Source organism: Myotis myotis, unplaced genomic scaffold (assembly GCF_014108235.1).
Source record: "Myotis myotis isolate mMyoMyo1 unplaced genomic scaffold, mMyoMyo1.p scaffold_m19_p_19, whole genome shotgun sequence".
Classification (NCBI taxonomy): Eukaryota; Metazoa; Chordata; class Mammalia; order Chiroptera; family Vespertilionidae; genus Myotis; species Myotis myotis.
This window is the reverse complement of record NW_023416323.1, coordinates 25861925-25884618: the sequence shown is the minus strand read 5'-3', so window position 1 is coordinate 25884618 and position 22694 is coordinate 25861925. Positions and strand designations below refer to the sequence as shown.

Below are 22694 nucleotides of genomic sequence, written 5' to 3'. Positions count from 1 at the left end.
CTTCATTTGTAACAATTAATAAACACATCTTATAGTCTAGTCCATAAAAAATGCAAACAAGGTATATATTAAATTATGTCAAAATAAGCCTGAGAAGTTACAAGGGACAAACATCTAGGGGATAAAATTCACACAGCAAGCGGCCCTGCACGAAGCTCCAACAGGAACATGCACTACGCAGTCAATGCTTTTACTCCTTTGCTTCCTGGTTGTCAGGTCTTCATGGTTCCTGGGTGTGTTTTGCTCCCACAATTAGATAATCTAATACTTGAATAAAGTAATAAAGTAACAGAATTTGCTCAATATCCAGGTACAAGAAGACAGTTGGAAGGGGAAGCCACTGTTACTGCTAACAAGTCCTGCACTGATGTACTGGAAGCAACTCAGCCATGCCCACGGGGCCTTCCCCGTCCCTCTCTAAAGGGCATCCCAACATCTGCTGCGGAGCACAGATCTGGCACCTACAAAGGACGACCAAGTAAGGCCTCCGAGGATGGTGGCATCCCCTCTTGATTTTGTTTACATCTTCAACTTCTCAAAGCTGGCCACTCAGGAGTAACATATGCTGAAGACAGAGATGATACCACACACTTGGGGGCCAGAGTCCTAGTGAACTCAGTTCTATTTCTAACCCTTGATTCTCCAGACATCACTTACGTGGCAAAAGTTCTGAATTATGGGCTCGCAGGCTCTCATCAGCAAGGCTTCTATTTGAATATCCTGTAGAAGATTAAATATATTAATTCTGCCTTAGGAAGAACCAGGGGTGGAAAGGAGCAGTTTATTTCTCTGAATTTAGCAGCATCTGATGGGCAAATAATCTGTTATGTACATTTGGAGACTATTTTAGTCTTTAAGTTAGAGAGCCCCAGCATAGATAGAACTAACTGCACCTCCATTATACATTGAAAGGCAAGTTTGCTAGAAGCAGAATTAAGAAGAGAGGAGAAAAAAAGCATTTAATAATAATACTAGAGTAGATAAAGCCTTTCAAGTTTTTCCAAAAAGCTAAGCAGTTCAAAGTGAAAACAAGGGCAACTGACATCTATCTTTAGTTTATGAGCTCCTAAACCAGATCACTGTCCTCAAACCAAATGATAAACCACTGCCTCTTGGAACACACCCTCAATGCCCTTAAGCAGAGAGTAAGCACTGTATAGTACTAGCTGCTGAAATAACAGCTTCCTTTAAAGAGTCACACACCCCAGAATGTCCTCATAAGCCCACAAGAACAACGTGAATGGGAGAGGAGTTGTCAGAACATGAAAGAAAGCAATAAACCTTTGAAAAATAGAAAGAAAAAAGACTAGTTGAGAAATGTCTAATTTTATGTATTGACCATTTAAAAGAGTTCTAAAAGGCTTGTTTTTTATTTTGTTTTTAAAAGCAGTTTTTGCCCAGCTGGGTGTGGCTCAGCAGTTTAGTGTCGACCCAGGAACCAAGGGGTCACTGATTCGATTCCCAGTCGGGGCATATGCCCAGGTTGTGAACTCTGTCTCCAGTGTGGGGCATGCAGAAGGCAGCCAATCACTGATTCTTTCTCATCATTGATGTTTCTATCTCTCTCTCCCTCTTCCTTCCTCTCTGAAAAAAATTTAAAAAATTTTTAAAAAAGCAGTTTTCTGTTTCCGGGGTCTCTGCCCCACAAAACAATTTAAACATTTTTAGCTGCCTCCCTCCCCAGTAATAAGCTCTGCATTTTAAATAATATACCTAAGAGAACCAAGATGGCGGCATAGGTTAACACCGGAGTTTGCTGCTTTGAACAACTACTTCAAAAGTGAAACCAAAAAACGGAAGGGACATCACCCAGAACCACAGGAACGCTGGCTGAGTGGAAGCCCTACAACTAGGAGGAAAGAGAAACGCATACGGACACTCAGAGGAGGCGCAGTGCTGAAGTCAAATTCTGAGGTGCGGAGTGCACGGAGCGGGCTGGCGGCGGAGGGCGCGGTTGACGTTTTCAATCGGGAGGGAGTCGCAGAATCTGAGCTCCAGATCCGGGCGAGTCTTTAGGGACCCAGACTCAAACGGGAGAAGCGGGACTGTCTGGCTTCGGTCAGAGCGAGTGCAGCTTTCTCTCTGAGCTTTGCAGCGGGTGCTGGGACTCAGAGAGGCAGAGCCCCTGGGGACAGGACTGAGAGCCGCCATAACTGCTCTCTCCGGCCCACCCTGTTGATCCTGTTAGACCCGCCCCGCCCAAGCCCTGCACAGAGGCTTTTGCCGGATAGCCTCAGGCAAACGCCAGATTAGCACCTCCCTAGAGGACAGAAGTTCTCTCACTGCTGACACAGCTGATTCTCATAGCCACTTGGCCTGGAGGTCAAACCCTCCCTGGAATTAGCTACAACAATCAAGATTTAACTATAAGACTGCGAACAAAGACCACTAGGGGGTGCACCAAGGAAGCATAACAAAATGCGGAGACAAAGAAACAGGACAAAATTGTCAATGGAAGATATAGAGTTCAGAACCACACTTTTAAGGTCTCTCAAGAACTGTTTAGAAGCCGCCGATAAACTTAATGAGATCTACAAGAAAACTAATGAGACCCTCGATCTTATATTGGGGAACCAACTAGAAATTAAGCACACTCGGACTGAAATAACGAATATTATACAGACTCCCGACAGCAGACCAGAGGAGCGCAAGAATCAAGTCAATGATTTGAAATGCGAGGAAGCAAAAAACACCCAACCGGAAAAGCAGAATGAAAAAAGAATCCAAAAATGCGAGGATAGTGTAAGGAGCCTCTGGGACAGCTTCAAGCGTACCAACATCAGAATTATAGGGGTGCCAGAAGATGAGAGAGAGCAAGATATTGAAAACCTATTTGAAGAAATAATGACAGAAAACTTCCCCCACCTGGTGAAAGAAATGGACTTACAGGTCCAAGAAGCGCGGAGAACCCCAAACAAAAGGAATCCAAAGAGGACCACACCAAGACACATCATCATTAAAATGCCAAGAGCAAAAGATAAAGAGAGAATCTTAAAAACAGCAAGAGAAAGAAACTCAGTTACCTACAAGGGAATACCCATACGACTGTCAGCTGATTTCTCAAAAGAAACTTTGCAGGCCAGAAGGGAGTGGCAAGAAATATTCAAAGTGATGAATACCAGGAACCTACAACCAAGATTACTTTATCCAGCAAAGCTATCATTCAGAATTGAAGGTCAGATAAAGAGCTTCACAGATAAGGAAAAGCTAAAGGAGTTCATCACCACCAAACCAGGATTATATGAAATGCTGAAAGGTATCCTTTAAGAAGAGGAAGAGGAAGAAAAAGGTAAAGATACAAATTATGAACAACAAATATGCATCTATCAACAAGTGAATCTAAGAATCAAGTGAATAAATAATCTGATGAACAGAATGAACTGTTGATTATAATAGAATCAGGGACATAGAAAGGGAATGGACTGACTATTCCTGGGGGGGAAAGGGGTGTGGGAGATGCGGGAAGAGACTGGACAAAAATCGTGCACCTATGGATGAGGACAGTGGGTGGGGAGTGAGGGCGGAGGGTGGGGCGGGAACTGGGAGGAGGGGAGTTATGGGGGGAAAAAAAAGAGGAACAAATGTAATAATCTGAACAATAAAGATTTAATTAAAAAAAAAAGAACATAAAAATAAATAAATAAATAAATAATATACCTAAGCTTATGAGGTTTAAATTTTATTTGTCTATTTTAGTGGATTTCAGGATGGAACAAGGATAAACATATGTATTCAATCCTCCATGTTTAACTGTAAATCCCAGGCTTTAATTTTATTAAACACACAAACATTAGCAAATGACCTAATTGAAAGAGCTGAAGATAACAGGAATGTTATACTCTTCTTGAATATGATTAAGAGATTTAAAATACAGCTATCTTTTCTTAGAGGGGAAAGAAAAGATTGGTCTAATCACAATGATAAATTGAATTTATGAAGTAAACCAAAGAGCTAAACAGATAGAGTTTTTCTGGAGAAATGAGGAAAGGGTGAAGTTCAGGAAGCATCACAATAGTCTTCCTTATAAAGCAAACAGAAAGTGACAGGTTTCTTTTGTTTTCCAGAGAATCTGTATTCTCAAGACTCTAGAAACAGTAGGACTAAGAACAAAGAAAAGGCTGCTGACAGGGCACTTTCTTTCTAAGCGCTGCAAACTGCTTACCTCCGATTCTAACTCGGTGAGGTTGCCGACCAGGTCTCTGCACTCTACGGCCAAGTCATCCAGATGGTCCTGGAGGCATTCAAGCTCCTGCAAACAAAAAGCAATCCCTTGGGGTTTGTCAATTACACAAATGATCAAGGGAAGCTGAGATATCAGTGTCTACTTCCTTTTCAGTGGTCCTTCTTTTCTTTTTGTTTTAAAACTACTTCACTGAACAGAACACTAAAGTTTTACTTATTTCCCATATTGGGATGGTTGGAAAGATAACTACTTGATGTAACAGGGTGGTTAAGAGGGTTCAGCCATGTGAATCCTCCAGAAGGCCAAATCGAGACAACCAGCAAGAATCAATGTTCAGGTGTCCTCAGAGTCTAAAAATCTTATCAGGCCTTTATTCCATTCCATCAATACCCTGTCACTCCATTTATTTCTGTGTTTTGATTAAGATCATTGGACAATAAATTCACAGTGAAAGACATGAACTATTTTAAGACTCTTTATGGGCAAAGTACGTTGAGACCCAGCATCTTCAACACAACAAAGAGCTGGAAGTTCCTGCAAGTCTGGCATTCTAACTCTAGCCCACATAAGGGACCCTCTGAGGGAAAGTGCCAAACAAGTGAGCACACTAGGGCTTGGGTCTCTAAAAGCTGTCTTGTCTGGGCTTTGGAAACAGCTGGAGCTACCTTGTAGCATCAGTCTATTACCATTTCTTTTAGAAATTTAGAGGCTGTTAAGTATTAACACCAGTTCATTTTTTCAAAGCACACCAACAGCTATTTCTCAGTTAAAGGACCAAGTTTAACTTACTATTTTGCAAGAATCTCTATTTTGAAATTAGAATGGGAAGGAAGGAGAAGGGCTGTAGGAATTATACAACCCTAAAGGAAAATGCATAATACTTTTGGGAGAAAAATAAATGGCTAAGGGAAAAATCCCATTCATGGAACCATGTCCTAAGTTTAGCTTCACAATGCAGCTTTCTCAATGTTACTTTACAGGAAGTATGAAAAGAAACTGTTTCCTGGGATTCGGTATGACCATATCCCTTGTTTCATTAGACAGAGGCAGCAGAAAGCAAACAAAAAGCATTTTCTAACAATAAACTAGACAGAGCTATAGTAGGCCCAGAAAGCAAACTGCTAAAAATGACATTCCCAGGCTCAACAGATCTGTGTAAGCAGCCACTGCTTCCTAAAAACGTCTAATTCCTGCACCAGTTTAATCCCAGCGAGTGTTCTGGAGTGGTGCAAATGGACCTGGAGACCTGGGTTCACGCCTTGTTCAAGTACCAACGGGGCTTTAAACAAGTAGCTATTCCTCACTGCTTGGCTTCCCTGTATTGAGATAAAAGACAAGCCACTTTCCCACTTAATTTGACAGAATGTAATAATGTACCTCTTTCCTTTTTTTTTTAACTAGGCATAAAACCCTAAGGAACCATTTACAGGATGCATGTAATTCTTGGGGGCTGCTCCTTCTCTATACTTCCTTAGGGAAGGCGGTTACAATATAATGAAACAAATGCCTGGCTAGGAATAGACCTTAGTTTTAGATAGGGGAGTCAATATACTTCACTTCTCTGAGCCTCAATTTCATCAATTATTCGATGGAGAAAGTCCATTCCTACATATCCTGTAGGACTGTTGTAGGTCACGCACAACATTCATGCATACAAATATTTACATGTATTCCTCCCTCAAAAAGGCTTAATGTGGCTTGTAAAAATGGGGGGGGGGGGGGACAACAAAATAAAATGAATAAAAAAATGAGTCAAAAAAGAGGAAAGGAGAGGAAATTATGTTAAAGAAAGTGGGATGGAGCAAGTAGTAAGTTAGTACATAAAATGCTTACCACAAAATCTTATATATTGCTAGAGGCAGGCATACCTTTCTTTGACTCTAGGCTTTTTAAGAGGCAACACAAAGAGGGAAAACAATCAATTACAAAGTAATATAAAAACAAACTAAATGCTTAGGGAAAGTATAATTATTCTTGATTACAGAGACCAAACAGAAAATTTCCCCAAGGATTTCTTATAGAGAGATCATTAAGTAATATAACAAATTATGTCCATGAAGTAAAGAGAAATGGATTTTTCGGGGGTTTGTACTCTATATAACATGGTAATCATGAATATGATGATGATGATGTCACCTACCTGTCCGGTCTCTGTTTTCTCACTGCACCATTTGCCCAGGTCAATCAGGCACTTATCCTGGAGCGCAGGATCCAGCTTAACATCCATGGCACGCTGATGCAGGATCCTCTGGACTTCAGCTCGGCACTCCCGTGAGAGCTACGTAAGAACAAGCAAAGCATTCTAAAGGTACCAAAACCAAGACACCTGATAATGCCAGGAAACTGACAAATAACTTTATACCAGGGATCCTCAAACTGCGGCCCGCCGAAAACATTTATCCGGCCCGCCGGGTGTTTTTGCCGCCGCTGCCTGTCCTGCTTAGCGGCCGACTCGTCCCGGGCCCGCAGTGCGCGTGTGTGAAATGTCTGAGGGACAGTGAACTGGCCCCGTTTAAAAAGTTTGAGGACCTCTGCTTTATACCTTAAATCTTTTCCAGAATAATAATTAAATGTTCTAGGAAGTTTCTAAAAACCTACCCTTTTTGGAATGAGATTATACATTGGGCCTATTCTAATATATTATATGAAACAACATCCTTTTTTTAGAATATCCTAATAAAAAGTGAACTGAATTTGTTTAGGTTACATTAGAAAGTTTCTGTTCAGCAAGATTAATTTGCTATGACTCCAAGAATGTAGAGAATGTTGGGTCTAATTCAGGAGGTTAGGAGAACTGAGTTCAAATTTACCTAAACTCAGACAAGCAGATAACAGCAGAACCAACAGTCACCACAGGTTAGAATCAGACTCTTCCAGATGAGTTAGAATTAGAAGAGGGTGAAACAGATAAAAACTAGTATTTTTGGAAAGGTTGTGAGAAAGCGGTCATTGACAGGTAAAGATATTCTCTCTTCCTAAAAGGGCCATGTGCCTGGGGTGGCGGGGGAGAGATGGAGAGTAACTGCTTAATGGACATGGGTTTCTTTTGGGGGACATGGAAATGTTTTGGAATTAGATATTGTGGTTGCACAACTTTGTCACTATACTAAATACTAGAGAGTTTTTCTCTTTAAAATGGTTCATTTTATGTTAGATGAATTTCACCTCAATTTTTAAAAGAAATATATATTTTAAAAAGACAGCTTCCAACCCTTTGTTTGTAAGACAGGTACCTCCTTCTATAGTAACTACCAACATGCCAGCTCCTGTGATTAATGACAAGCTCATCATATGAAGAAAAAGGTAACAACAATTCCTATATTTTCTTACACAGCAGTATAAAAGCTGGGTTAAGACTGCAGTTAACTGAAGTACAACCTTTCTTTCTACTTGGGTCTCCTCATTCTGAATCCTGCACTTAGTCAGACTTCTGCATTAAGCCCAGAAGGGGTATTTGTTAACATGCATGTGAAATAATACCATCTCTATTTCCTGTAACAAATGCAGGACTGAAATGCAATCAGTACCTCAGATGGCTTTAAAAGGTCATCTGGGAGAGCAAGCAGCACGTCAAGTGGCACCAGAAGGCAGTAAACGTTGCCCGAGAGCCAAACCCACCCAAATACCACAACAAGAGGTGGCATCCAGGGCAGACAAATACCAGGAGCCTGGGCTATGGCGGTTTCTGCTCCACACAACCACTGTGCTAGGAGAGAGGCCTATTAATATAGGCGATATGTGTTCTCATGCCAAGAGCAGGAGACCTAAAACAATTTGTATCTTGGCTAAGAGCTTCTAGTGGATCTTTAAAGCTAAATAATGTTGGGGGCAGCAGAACTTAAGTGTGTATTTGTGATTTAGATTTTGGTAATCTAAAGAAAAAACTGGAAACATCCTGACTCACTTTGTTAAAAACATAAAATCAGGCAGAAAGAAGCTGGTAGGACACTCTGTGTGCACTCACTGAATGAAGAAGTTTTTGGTAGTGTAGCAACCCCTCCCCCCCAGATACACAAATAACGAAGTTTTCCTAGGATGCCAGAAATCAGAACAATATATAGCAAACTAATTAAAAAACAAATGACAAGAAGAAGAAATGAAGTCAATAGTGACACATACCCTCCTGCCCTGCTCCTCCGTGCGGTAGGCATGTCTGTACAGGCAAGAGAACACAGCTCCAGGAGGCATAAACTCACTGGTTTCGTTCCAGCCGTGGGTGTGGCAGAGACGAGATGCATCTCCCTGGCACTTGCGGTATAAGACAGGGTCCAGTCTGTAGAGTTAAGAGTTAAAAGATAACCACTCTTACTATACCCTTCCTTCTAGCACATGCTAAGGCTCTTACAATGTGCTTGTATGTGCATTAATAATCACCTCCAGCCCTGGCCGGGTGGCTCAGTTGGTTGGAGCGTTGTCCCATACACTGCAAGGTTGCAGGTCTGATGTTGGTCGGGGTGCATATGGGAGGCAACTGATCAATGTCTCTCTCTCTTCTTTCCTCTCTAAAATTAATAAAAACATATTTTCGGGCGAGGATTAAAAAAATAATAATTTTAATAATCATCTCCAGGGTAGCGGAAACAGCAGGTAAGCAAAAGTATATTCTTGAATTTGTTCTTTGTGAAAACACAGTGGTCAATGGGCAGAAGTTTGTTAACCTTAGTACAGAAGATTTAAGTTCTACCTCAAAGAGGTTATCTTGGCTATGAAAGGCACACAACATTTCAGTAACAGACTCAGCACTAGCATGCCCTGGCTAAAATGAGAAAATAAGGGTTGTAGCTATCAGCAGGCAACCCACAACTTCTTACTCAATACTTTTTTCTAAGCGTATATGAAGTTCAATCCTACCTGATATACTAGATTTGGTAAGAGCAGGAAATGGTAAGATAAACAGAATCTCTAAAAAAAAAAAAAAAAAAAAAAAAAAAAAAGATAAACAGAATCTCTCATTCAACTTCCTTTCTAGTAAAACTGTTCCTCTTCTATTCCCTATGCAAGGTAAGACCATTAAAATTTAGTTTACCTGAATATGCTTATCAATTAAAAAAACTTGACATTTAACTTGGACTCTGGAGACAGTGCATTAGGCAATGAGCCTGCTGCTTCTCCGACTGAGATCAATGAATGCTTAATTCTGTCCACGTCATAAAGTCAATTTTGAGGGAGTGCTACTTAGTGGAAGGAAAAAGGCTACTAATATTTAATGAGCAGCTTTTATGACTATGAAGCATCTTTTGATCATGGCTGAAGGAATTACAAAAGAGGAAAAAACATGATTTTGTTAAGGTAGTAAACTCAGTAAACTCTGCTCTTTCAGTTTAGATGGCCTGAGTAAGCACAAGGAAAATTCCCACCCAGCTTTCTGTAGTATTTTCCAGAGAAAATTTCAGGAAACAGAAACACACTGAATTTTCAAATAGTCTTTCTAGTAAAGCATGTGGGTAAAGCATCCATTAACCCCCAGAAAAAGTTAATGACCAAAGCACAGTGGCTTAAACAGCTGGGGCAGGGAGCAGCTGAACGCGGGAGCAGAAGCAGCCTGATCCTACTGGCTGCTCTGGAGGTGGGAAGGGAGAGTAAGACCTGGAGAGAGGAGGGAATTGCAGCCAATAAGTTACAGTGGTTCTGATGGTAATAGGTCCTTCTTCTATCTCATCTCTTCCCCCTATTTTTTGGCTAACAGGATCAGAAGAGAATCAAGCTGTTACTTATTGATAAGAGCCTCTTAAGATAGAAGAAATTCAATAACTTTGAATAGTTAAAGAAATAAAAGCAAATTCCCATACCCGGTACAAATCAATAAAAATAAAAATGTTACTATTGTCTACTTAGAAACATATCTGAAGATACTATTGCTGCCCCAAAGGTACCCAAGTTCTCTCTGGATAGATGATGTCTGTGGTATCAGAAACATTTGATCCTGACTTCCCAAGTGGCAGTGAAGCCCCGGTCAGCATGGCTCAGTGGCTGAGTGTCGACCTATGAACCAGGAGGTCATGGTATGATTCCTGATCAGGGCACAGGCTCAATCCCATGTGGGGCCTGCAGGAGGCAGCCGATCAATGATTCTCTCTCATCATTGATGTTTCTATCTCTCTCTCCCTCTCCCTTTCTCTCTGAAATCAATAAAAATGTATTAAAAAAAATAAAACACAAAGTAGCAGTGAATGGGGACACTTAGGGACAAATTGCAGGGGCTGCCTCTGTTTTTAGATACTGTTCTGAGAGTAAGAAAGAGGTTTTTCGGGGATTAAAGTTGTTGGCTATCGCAGAAATTAACAAAAACAAATTCCTATTGATTATTTAAAAAAAAAAAAAATACAAGGGATATTGACTACACAGGAAGCAGGCTGAGATTTTACACTTACACTGGTTTCAAAATACTCACTTCCAATCTCGGGAGATAAAATACTGTAGCTCTAACAGACGGTGTTCACAGTCTTCTACCATTTTCTCTGTGTATAAATGTTCCATCAGGCACGAGAGGATCCTGAGCATAAAACAGGGGTGAAATTGCAACATGAGACAGAAGAGTTCTGACAATATGTGCAGAATTCTCACATTAGTATTCCCTTGGTCTAGAAAAAGCCATTCTGCCATTTCCTAGGGCAATCAGGCACTTACTCGCCCTGACAGAGATTAAGCCTTCTATCAGCTTGAGTCACTTAGCACTTAGGACTCAGCCTGCACAAGATCCATGTGTAGCTGCTTTATTTTTAACTGTTGATTATAAACATTTTCCAACACACACACCTTTCCTTTGCATAGCTTTATCTTCCTATGGCCCAGGTTGTTTTAACTGTCCTCCCTTGCTGATATTTTGAAGCAAATCATTCCATTGTAAGTGCTTTAGCATGTTTCTCTATAATGAGAATGTAATAGCATTACCTACCAAAATAAATTAATTTTAAAAAATTTCCAATTATTTCATTCCTTTTTACATGTTCATTCAAATCAAGACGCAGAAAAGGTCCACACATTGGATTTAATTGATAGTATCTTAAATCTATTTTAATCTGCAGTTTACTTCTTCCTCCCTCTCCCTTGCCCCCTGTATAGTTAATGCAATTATTTTTATATTGGTAAATATGCTTAATTAGTCTTAAGTGTGTTTGTCTATCTTCTCCAACTACACAAAAACCTTTATGGAAGATTATCTTGTTTTAATCCCCTCCCACAGCAAGCACAGCAGGAGTGCCTGCACAGCAGGACAATGACAACAGGTCTGCATTCATTTTACTGTTGGGAACTGCCCGTTGTAGGGTATAAAGATTTTTTAAGAATGGGAAACCTGTTCTTACTTGCAACCTGCTTTTAAGAGCTCTTTGCATATCATATGGAAGAAAATGAATGCATGTGATTTAAATATTTCGTTATAGAATTTTACAGCTTTCCTAGGTCTTGTATACAACCTCAGAGTTCATTTTGCCCATGATTCCCCTATCCAACTACCACATTTTGTTTTATATTTCAATGAAAATTAATTACTCTCTGATGGTGATCAAGTAGCCAATATACAAACAGGATGAAAAGTATAGAGTGACCTAACGTACAGGCCCACCTATGCTCAGTCACTGTCAACAATATCATCACAATGCTGGGTTTAGGGGCCTCCACATCACGGACGAGGCAGAGCTGACGTCTTAATTCCCATACTGGTTTTGACAAAGGTTGGTATGAGTTGCTGTTTAACAAAATTCCAGTTATGATGTTGAGGGAACGTTCCCTGTGCTACACTGCCAAATAAAATACAATATGGATAAATACCACAAATCACATAACCTACATTGGGTCTCCTGATCGTATGTGTTTGCAGGCGGTCTGTATTACAGATTCACAAGCTTCATTCAAAGCTCTATCAATGCGGTAATCTGCACCAGGGTCAGTCTCCTGAATCAGTGTTTGAAGCTGGATTAAAAAAAAAGAAGAAGAAGAAGGAAGAAAGTAAGTCACTTACACATCAGGGAAGAGCAATGTTACCGCTTCATACAATCAGTTACGAAGCCTGGCACATCACAAGATACTACAAGTGTCACTGGCCAAGTAAAAGAGCTCTTGCCCAATCCTTTCCAACTGGTTTCTCTACCTCGTTGATCGAGTTTTCCTGTTTAAGCTATTGTGAGGATTACTTGCCTACCAGTCTGAATCATCAATGGACATCTGCAAAACCAAAGGTCTTTACAATACAAAGGCTAACCTTTCCCTTATATCTGCCTATGTAGTAATCAGATGACTAAATCTGACACTTAGAGGCCAAGCAAGAATTGAGTGAAGAGTAAATAATTTCCAGTTAGAAACCTACTTTGGCCCCAAGAATCTAAAATTTAAATTTTGCTGCAAAGACACCGGCATTACAACAAGCATACTCTGCTTTATTAAAGATAGATGTGAGATTTCATTTAGCTTGCAAGAAATATTCATTACAAAAAAAAAGAATATAATACTTATGATCTCTTGTTTGTCCTCAACTCTCATTTATATAACAAAGGGGTAATCCAGAGCTAATAAGTATACAGAAAAATATTAGTCATTATGCAGCTGAAAATGAGAGTACAGTCTTTAACATTTACTTTTGCTTGGTCCACGCTTTATCATGAAATAAATCAAAAGTATGAGATGTGGCCTAGATTTTTCCCCTCTCTTTGAGGAAAAAGCAGTTGGGGTACAGAAGAAACAGTTCTAAATTAAGGAACAGAGACCTGAGTTCTATTAATAGCTCTGGCTCTGCCAGGTATTAGTGTTGAGAACGTGGGCACGTTGATTAACCTTTAAGTTTCAGTTTATTTAACTGCAGAGGATTATAAGAATATATAGAAGGTTATATAAACTGCAGGCATTTGATAGGTATAAAAGATCATTATTACTACAGATGGGTAGCAGATGGTGTTTTGGGGTGGGAATCTTGAATAACAGAGAGCACATCTGAAAACTATAATCCTGGTTTGGGTTCCTTTTTTCCAAGTTAAAGACCTGGAGCCCTTTTTGTGTCACAGATTTAGCCTTTCTCTGTAGGAGCTTTCTCTGATCCCCATACATTTGACCTATAATACCACAGGGGCTCTAGGAAAGTACTAACCCCATCACATATTGATCAGAACACAGAACAAAAGGAAATGAACAAAGAAAACCCCATCCTATCTATTCTAAAATCAGTCAATACTCAAGATGAGCGATACATGAAAGATTTCCAGTATTCTGGGATGAAAGTTATTTATACCAATTCTTGGTGGCAATTTAGAAAAGCTACGAAATGCTGTGGGTAGTTGGTAGGAAGATTACTGTCAAAGGATTACTGATTTTAGTAATGACATTTATTGACAAAGAACAAATATTTTTATCTTTTTCTGAGGGAAATTATAAGCATCATGGGAGTCTGAAAGTCTCTGCAAGAGCTGTATTAAATATCTATGATTCATGACTGACAGACAAACCTGGAGAATTCACAATGAATGCACCAGATTGCAGCTACTAAAAGGAGGCAATGAATGCCCTACAGATTCTAGTAGGCTAAGGACTCAAGAGATCACTGCACTCTGGAATCCAGTGACAACAGTGTGGGAAATTAACGCTAAGAATGTAAATTTCTACATGATTATACATCTACTCCAGCACCTGACTGCTTAGGAAAATCCTGGGGAAGTGCGTCTGGGAAATGATTAGTCTAGAGAACAGACTGGACAGTCACCTCTGGCCTGGGAGAGACTGGGCCCAGACTCATTCAGCCATAACCACAGAGAGTTTAGTAAGCTCATGATTATGGTGCATTTGGCAAAGTATGTACTCATTAAGGTAACACTTGCTTTTATGCTTCACAGTTTACTATTTGTTAAGAGATCACTAAATCAAAGCACAGCCAAGCAAAGAATAGGGAAAATCAATGGTTAACCACAGACAGGTATAAAAGTCTACTGTATCAGGGAAGAAAACTTTGAAAAAGAAAGAAACCCATCCAAAATATATTATTTCAAAGCATTCCTCCCTATGACTGAGGATGGATAATGTGGTGGAAAACGAAGAAAAAATTATTCCTTTTCCTTCAATTCCTAAAAACCACGAGTCCATAAAAACCCAAATAAAGTGTTTGTTTCCCACTTGGCTAAACTTAATGTGGGCAAAGCCACATAACTCACTATTTAAGGCTTGCGCGCTGGGTTGGGAAAGCACTTTATTCTGGGCACAAGGACGAGGCAGGCGTGCTTATTTATCCTTCAGGTGTTGAGTCACTCACTAGCTCTTTCATCAAGCTAAATTTCAGAAATCCCTGAAGGTTAGCTAGATGCTTTGAACTAAAGTCTAACCAACCTATTTTCTTTTTTCTGTACACCTTAGTACTAGTGTAGCCTCAGTAAAGAATATATAGGTTTATTCCTAACCACCCCCTCCCCTTCCCATGCAGCATTAAGGATAAAATGCATATATAGGGTATCTTGATCAATTCTTGGTCTGGGGCTCAGGCACATACATTGTCACAGAGGTTTCTTTCCTCGGACAATCACCAGCAAGAACTGCTTCTGAGGAATTACATCCAGAAGCTAGCGTTCAGTCTCACTAGGCTTGGTATTTTGGGGAAGAGACTACATTTGTTGACTTTTCCCACCATGGGAGGTATAATTACAGTCTACTCTGGGTCATGGTAATAGGAGCTAAGGTGAAATTTTATTCCAAATCAAAATTCTATGGAAATTTGGTGTTTTGGACTAAAAATTGTGATTTCAATGATTAGCAGAAAAATACAAGTAATATACAATTTTTAATAAAAATGCAAACAGAAAAATAAAAGACTAATGAATTATGGTTTTTTAAAGTTTCTCTGAGGACAAAGCCTCAACTTTTGAATTTAATGAAACAGAAACAGAGGCATTATATTTATAATATTTTAAACTTTATTTATTATTATTTTTAAAATTTTTATTCATTTTAGAAAGAGAGAAACATCAAATTTGTTGTCCCACTTATTTATGCATTCATTGGTTGATTCTTATATGTGCCCTAACCAGGAATCGGATCCACATCCTGGGCATATCGGGAAGATGCTCTAACTAACTGAACTACTGGCTAGGGCTTAACTTTGCATTATGTATTGGAATTCTAGTTATTAACTGCTTATGAATCCTGCACAAGAATAACTTTATCTCCTCAAGCCAAGTATGCTGCTAATTTTTTCTAACTATCTTTACAGAACTGATTGTAGAGTTTGGAGGTAGAAAAGAAAGGCCCTTCCACATACAGTTACCCTAGCCCAGTGGTCGGCAAACTCATTAGTCAACACAGCCAAATATCAACAGTACAACGACTGAAATTTCTTTTGATAGCCAAATTTTTTAAACTTAAACTATATAGGTAGGTACATTGTTATTAACTTAATTAGGGTACTGCTAAGGCTTAGGACGAGCCACACTCAAGGGGCGAAAGAGCCACATGTGGCTCGCGAGCCACAGTTTGCCAACCACGGCCCTAGTCTAACAAGAAAAGGTAGTATAATTTGAAAACAACATGCTTTTTTGATCCTTCAGGCCTGGAATTCATGACCTGTCATACATCAGCAATAAAAAGAAACAGAAAATTCCAATTCATTTCAGATCTTTCAGCCTCAACTCAATTAAACCCACTGAGACAGGAAAATTCTCTTTTGGTGGAGGACCTTTGCTGAGGTACTAGAAGTTGGTTTGCCTTGATTATGAGTTTAGTCAATCCAATCGAGCAAGTTACCTTAAAAAAATTCTAGCAAACAATGCATTTTATCTATTTCTTTAAGTATATAGCTCTTTTTATTGATTACTAGAGGCCCGATGCACAAAATTTGTGCAAGAGTAGGCCCTCCTTCCCACGGCTGCCGGTACTGGCTTCCCTCCAGGACCTGGGATCCAAGCCTCCCTTTGGCCACCAGCAGGCACCTGGGACCCGGGCTTCCCTCACAGCCCTGGCTTCATCTGGAAAGATGTCCGGTCTAATAAGCATATTACGCTTTTATTATTATAGATGAGCTCAAACTTCTGCTCTGCAGCAAAATCCACATTCTTACAATGAAATGCCTGAAGAAACAATATTCCATGTCCGATACTCACTGTGATATCATAAATGATCCAGATACAGTTGGGACAGTGTCAGGAAGAGGCTCTTCAGCTGATAAAATGTGACATTCAAAATGGCAGTAGAAAAATTTTCCTTACCGCCTGCTGGCAGTTAATTCCAAGGTTCCCTTTCTCCCCTCGAACTACTTTCATCAGACAATGCAGGGTTCGGCCTTTTCGGTGTAATCCAGAACAGTGGTGTTCAATCTCCCCCCGACAGCTCAGGATGATCTCAGGGCTCAAAGAAAAGTCTTCCATCAACATACGTCGGTAATCCAACATCTCCCCCTGGCACTCACTGCTCACTTGTCGCCCTACGTTAGGATTTAAGCCATTACATTATGGTGAGCATTAGGATCAAGTATCACCACATATGAAAAGTACACATTTCCCCCCGGAATAAACCAGTCACATTATTATCTAGACTGAAAAGCTTAGAATTTAGCAAAAACTTTATCAGCATAAAATGAGTTTAAGACTCCAGAGACTAGGGTTTATCCTGTCAGTGTTCTGCATTATACAGATTTTATACTACTAAACTAATCATGCAAATATTTTACCAATGAAAGTCTTATCAACAAGATAACTATGTGGGTAAAAATGAAAGCCTAAAACAATCTCTATTGGCCCACAGTAAAAGCTTGTGGAAAGACTACCATTTAAATATTCACTATAGCTTCCCACCTTCCTTTAGCTATAAATGCCAACTGGGAAAACTTAAGTAATGTTTTAAAACACAGCTTTATTGACATACAGTTGACATGTAAGAAACTATACTTTCAAAGTATACAACTGGGTAAGTTTCATATACATATACATTGGTGAAACCATCACCACAATCAAGATATTGATCACACTTTCAACTCCAAAAGTTTCCCTATGCTCTCTTGTAATCCCTCCCTTCCTTTCCTATCCACACCCCCAACCTCAACCCCAGTCAACCATGCTTTCTGTGACTATAGATTAGTTTAATAGTTTGTAATTTTTAAAAGTCTATATAAATAGAATCATATCATATGGACTCTTTTTTGTTTGACTTCTACTTGGCATAACTATTTTAAGATTTATCCATGTATTGACAATTCATTCATTTTATTGCTAAGTAATACTATTCCATAATGTAGATATGCTACAATTTGTTTATCCCTTTCAACTACTGATGAACATTTGGGTTATTTCCAGTTTGGGGCTATTACTGGTACATATAGAGCTATTATTAGTATTCATGTGTGAGAGTTTACATGGACATTCACTTTCATATGTCCGGGTCATATGGGAGATGTATGTTTAACTTCTTAAGAAACTGGCAAACTATTTTCCAAAGTGGTTGTACCACTTTAAATTTTCATCAGCAATGTACAATAGTTCCAGTTTTTCCATATTCTTGTCAACATTTAATATGATCAGTCTTTTTTTAGCAATCTGTATAACTTCTCTGAATTATCTGTTCATATCCTCTGGCCATTTATTTACTGAGTCTTTTTTGTGTTTCTTGTCAATTTGCAGTGTAAGGACATTAACTCTCTATTTTTCAAATACCAAAATTAGATTACATTATGCATACTGTTTTATAATATGCCTTTACTAGTCAATAATCTCTACTTTTCATTTTAGGATTCACCTAATATGCAGACCATAATCAATATTCCCCAGCTGTCTCCAAAATGCCCTTTGTTTGGTATTCAGTCCAAGACCATGCATTGCCTCTAGTTGCTATTTCATTGCTTTCAAACATCCAGATATGAAAAAAAATTTACCAAAAAGTTCTGAGTTTTCTTTAATGACTGATTCCCCCCTCCCCCCCACTTAACTTTTTAATCACTAACCAACTCTCCCAGCACCATTTATTCAATGAGAGGTAGAAATTTCATTTTTGTAGTCTATAGCAAATATTAAAAACAACCCTGGCTTTTCATACATCCTTCTTGGATCCTTTCTTTGTCAGGGGTTGACATTTGGACTAAACAGATCATGAGTCTGACTCTACGGGGGATAATCCTTTCATCTTTTACTGTTTAATTTCTTAACATCATCATTGTTATAATAATAACATTACCTATCACTAGCTGAAACCGGTTTGGCTCAGTGGATAGAGCGTCAGCCTGCGGACTGAAAGATCCCAGGTCCGGTCAAGGGCATGTACCTGGGTTGCGGGCACATCCCCAGTGGGAAATGTGCAGGAGGCGGCTGATCGATGTTTCTCTCTCATCGATGTTTCTGACTCTCTCTCTCTCTCTCTCTCTCTCTCTCTCTCTCTCTCTCTCTCTCTCTCTCCCTTCCTCTCTGTGAAAAATCAATAAAAAATATATTAAAAAAAAAAATAACATTACCTATCACTTATTATATACCTAGTGCTATGCCAAATAGCCTCATTCAATCCTCATATGAACTCAACATAGGTAATATTTTTTATAGATAAGAAAAATGAGGTTTAGAGCAATTAAAAATTGGAAACAATGGATACCTAGCCAGTTAGTTTGGTGACAGAACCGTAACTTGGAAGTCATTTCTCTCTGACCCAAGCTCATCTGCTAAACCAGTGGTTCTCAACCTTCCTAATGCCGCGACCCTTTAATACAGTTCCTCATGTTGTGGTGACCCCCAATTTCATTGTTACAAATTGAACATAATTAAAGCATAGTGATTAATCACAAAAACAATATGTAATTATATGTGTTTTCCGATGGTCTTAGGCGACCCCTGTGAAAGGGTCGTTCGACCCCCAAAAGGGTCGAGACCTACAGGTTGAGAACCGCTGTAAACCATTATACTACTCTGTCCTAAAAATGTGGTACAGTACAGGGTGTGGCAAAAGTAGGTTTACAGTTGTGAGTATGCAAAACAGAGTTCATTCTTGTATTGTTATTTATTTATTTATTTATATTACTTTTAAATTCTCACCTGAGGGTATGTTAATTGATTTTAGAGAGGAAGTAAGGGAGAGAGAAAGAGACAGAGAAATATCAATGTGAGAGAGAAACTTTTTTGGTTGCCTCCCGTCTGCACCCCAACGGGGATTGAACCAGCAAACTGGATGTGTGCTCTGATTGGCAATCTACCTGGCAAGCTTTTGGGGTATGGTGCTCCAACCAACTGCACCACACCGGCCAGGGCTTATTTGTTAATTATTGTATTATTTTTCCAATACAAACAACTGTGAACCTATTTTTGCCACACCCTGTAGGTATTTTAAAATACTAAAATATTTGGATTTGAGAAATATTCTTTACTTTGTAAAAAAAAAAAGAAGCAAACAGAGATATAAAGAAAAACAAAATTGGAGATTACTGAGCTAGGAGGAAGGGCCTTCAACAAGGTATAAGGATGCCAACCCTTCAATTCCTAAAAAAAGACTCTTAAATAACAAGGCACAGATGTACTCAAAAGAGCAAATATAGGCGAAAAGTAACAGTACATGAAGCTTTAAAATGTAAATCCAAAAAGGAATTAAAAGGATAAAAAGAAATAAACTCTCACCTCTATGCACAGCTGACTCCAGACACATCAGAAGGTAGGAGAGCCTGGCTTCCCGGGACCGGGGAAGGTTCTCCACATTGCACCGGTATTTTTTTAAGTCACTTTTACAGGATTTGGCCAATGAATAACTGACCTTATAATCTTGGGCAATCAGCTTCTGGCGGGTTGTTAGTGCTTCTCGACACTGAGTAAAGAAGGCAGCGAAAGAGTTGTAAGACTGCTCAGGTGGTTCAGCTGTTCCCATGTACCTCTCATGGCCAAGTACATGTCAACAACAACCGCCGTTGTTACCAAGATGCCTCTTTTAAGCTTGGTTAAAATTTAACGCAAGCATGCAAAACTAGCGTGACAAGAGGCAGAGGTAAATGGGTGGGGACCACCAGATTTCTATAGTGAACTGCTGATGGTTGCTGCAATAGCTGTCCTAAACACATACAAATTTGGTAGATTCTAATACAAGATCTTGACAAAGTACTCTTTTCCTATTTAACAATATTCCTAAAGTAAATTTCACCAGAATCAAAGTAGAAACTAACATAATACTTTGGAAGTTCCATTCTATATTTTTTAAATATAATTACTCAATAGTAAAGGAACTGAAAATGAAAAACATTTCTTCAGCTGCACAGAAAAGAAAATGACAGAATTAAAAAAACAACAAAAATAATTACTTTTAAAGGGAATAAAAATTTTTTTTGCATTCATCCAGGAACAGAATACTAAGAGTAATGAAAATGCTTAATGAAACATCTGCTGAAAAATTAAATAGCTAATTACCTATGACGCACATTGGTTTGGTTAGCCTAAACTTCCTGAGTATGTAAGACTGACTTCAGTGTAATTCTGATATAAAATTCTCCATTTTGCCCTGGCTGGTGGGGCTCAGTTGGTTGGGCATTGCCCTATGCACCAGAGGGTTGCTGGTTCAATTCCCAGTCAGGGCACATGCCTGGGTTTTGAGCTCAATCCCCAGTAGGGAAGGTGCAGGAAGCAGCCAATTGAAGTTTTGTTCTCACATCAATGTTTCTCTCTCTCCCTCTCCCTTTCTCTCTCTCTAAAAAAATCACTAAAAAAAAAATCTTTAAATTCTTTTTTTCCAATTTTACTCCCCAAACTGATTCCAAATTGGCTTCCAAATGTCCAGATATCACAAGTAACGCTTCATTTTCCTGGCTTAAGCAAAATATGCTTTGGTTCCCTACTAAAAGCCAGTGTATCGCCTCTGAAAAGGGTTAGCTTTACTAGTCATTTATTTTGATATCAGTTTATAAGAATATTATTTGAGATGATTTGAGAAAGCTTTTAAGAAATGAATAAGTCCTAGCTAGTTTGGCTCAATGGACAGAGTGTCTGCCTGCAGACTGAAGGGTCCTGGGTTTGATTCCGGTCAAGGGCACATGCTCAAATTACGGGCTCGATTCCCAGTAGGGGGCATGCAGGAAGCAGCCAATCAATGATTCTCCCTCATCATTGATGTTTCTCTCCCTCTCTCTCTCTCTCTCTCTCTCTCTCTCTCTCTCTCTCTCTCTCCCTCCCTCCCTCCTCACCCTTCCTCTCTGAAATCAATAAAAAATACCCTATATAATAAAAGCATAATATGCAAATTGACCAAACGGCTGAACAGTGGAATGACCATCAGGGACCATGCTATGACACCAACTGGTACCAGGCCAGCCAAGGCGGGTGCAATGCAATTGGTCGGGGGCCTGGCCATTGCCCCATGATCGCCCCACAGAGGGAGGCCCAGGCCACCTGCGGGCTGCAGTGGGTGGGTGGGGCCTCCCTCTGTGAGGGAAGCCCAGGTCCCAGGTGCTGGAGGGAAGCCGGTGCCAGCAGCCAGGGGAAGGAAGGCCTACTCTTGCACGAATTTTGTGCATCAGGTCTCTAGTGTGTGTATGTGTATATCTACACTAATAAAAGAGAAAATGCAAATTGACCATCCCTCCGCTATGCCCACCAGCCAATCAGAGCGTTATGCAAATTAACCCAACAAAGATGACGGTTAATTTGCATACATAGGCAGTGGGGCGAAGACTGAAGACAGCACAGAAGGAAGCAAGGCGCTGCAGAAGGGAGCGAAGCAGAGGAGAAGGGAATGGAGCTGAGGCAGCGGAGATGGGAAGGAGTGAGGCAGGGAAGACGGGAGGGAGCGAGGCAGTGGAGAAGGGAAGGAGTGAGGCAGTGGAGACGGGAGGGAGCGAGGCAGCAAAGACGGGAGGAAGCGAGGCAGCGAAGACAGGAGGGAGCGAGGCAGTGGAGAAGGGAAGGAGTGAGGCAGAGAAGACGGGAGGGAGCAAGGCAGTGGAGAAGGACTTCGCTCCCTTCTCTGCTTCGCTCTGGTCTCAGGAAAGCCCTATTCTTGCAGGAATAGGCCTGAGGAAGCCCTATTCTTACAGGAATCTGCCTGCAACAGGCCTCTAGTACATATATAAATATATATATATATATATATATATATATATATATATATATATATATAAATAAAAGAAATGAATAAAATATTGGTCTGTTTTAAAGTAATACTTACCTTTTCACTCATGGATTCTTCAAATTTATGGTTGAAGAGGCACTTATATACTCTGCCTTCACCAGCTTGTGTCTACAAGGTGAAACATACCCATTGTTATGATTATTAGGTAAGTAGTTATGCTAGACAGTATCCATAATCCTATATAGAATTTTCTGTTAAATTAATATAATGTGAGTACATTTGAACAAATGGCTCCACTATTTATAAAATTTAGTAGCCTTTAAAAGAAAATAGTGCCTGCAGTAAAGATAAAAATTTGTTTCCTAGATGTCTTGACTATTGCCATTTAGTCCCAGATATACTGTTAATTAGGAAATCAAGAGAAGTGGCAATAAGCCTTCCTTTTTACAATGTAAAACTTATAATTAATGGCTTTGATGGTGAAAGCTGTTATATCAAAACAGCAGGCAGAGTGGGAATGTACACAAGT

The 22694-nt window shown here is 39.7% G+C and overlaps 1 protein-coding gene across 2 annotated transcripts in view; it reads right to left on the bottom strand.

Annotated features, from left to right (window-relative positions):
* Nucleotides 1-22694, bottom strand: part of GLG1 (golgi glycoprotein 1) — a 115519-nt gene that overhangs the window by 19102 nt on the left and 73723 nt on the right. For both annotated transcript variants that reach the window (XM_036345079.1, XM_036345080.1), the window contains 9 exons: nucleotides 22262-22333; nucleotides 19735-19918; nucleotides 16357-16571; nucleotides 11973-12094; nucleotides 10575-10676; nucleotides 8303-8456; nucleotides 6324-6461; nucleotides 4163-4249; nucleotides 658-720 (listed from right to left, as the gene is read on the bottom strand). In XM_036345079.1, coding sequence (XP_036200972.1) covers nucleotides 658-720; nucleotides 4163-4249; nucleotides 6324-6461; nucleotides 8303-8456; nucleotides 10575-10676; nucleotides 11973-12094; nucleotides 16357-16571; nucleotides 19735-19918; nucleotides 22262-22333 — 1137 coding nt within the window. The remainder of the gene's footprint in view (nucleotides 1-657; nucleotides 721-4162; nucleotides 4250-6323; nucleotides 6462-8302; nucleotides 8457-10574; nucleotides 10677-11972; nucleotides 12095-16356; nucleotides 16572-19734; nucleotides 19919-22261; nucleotides 22334-22694) is intronic.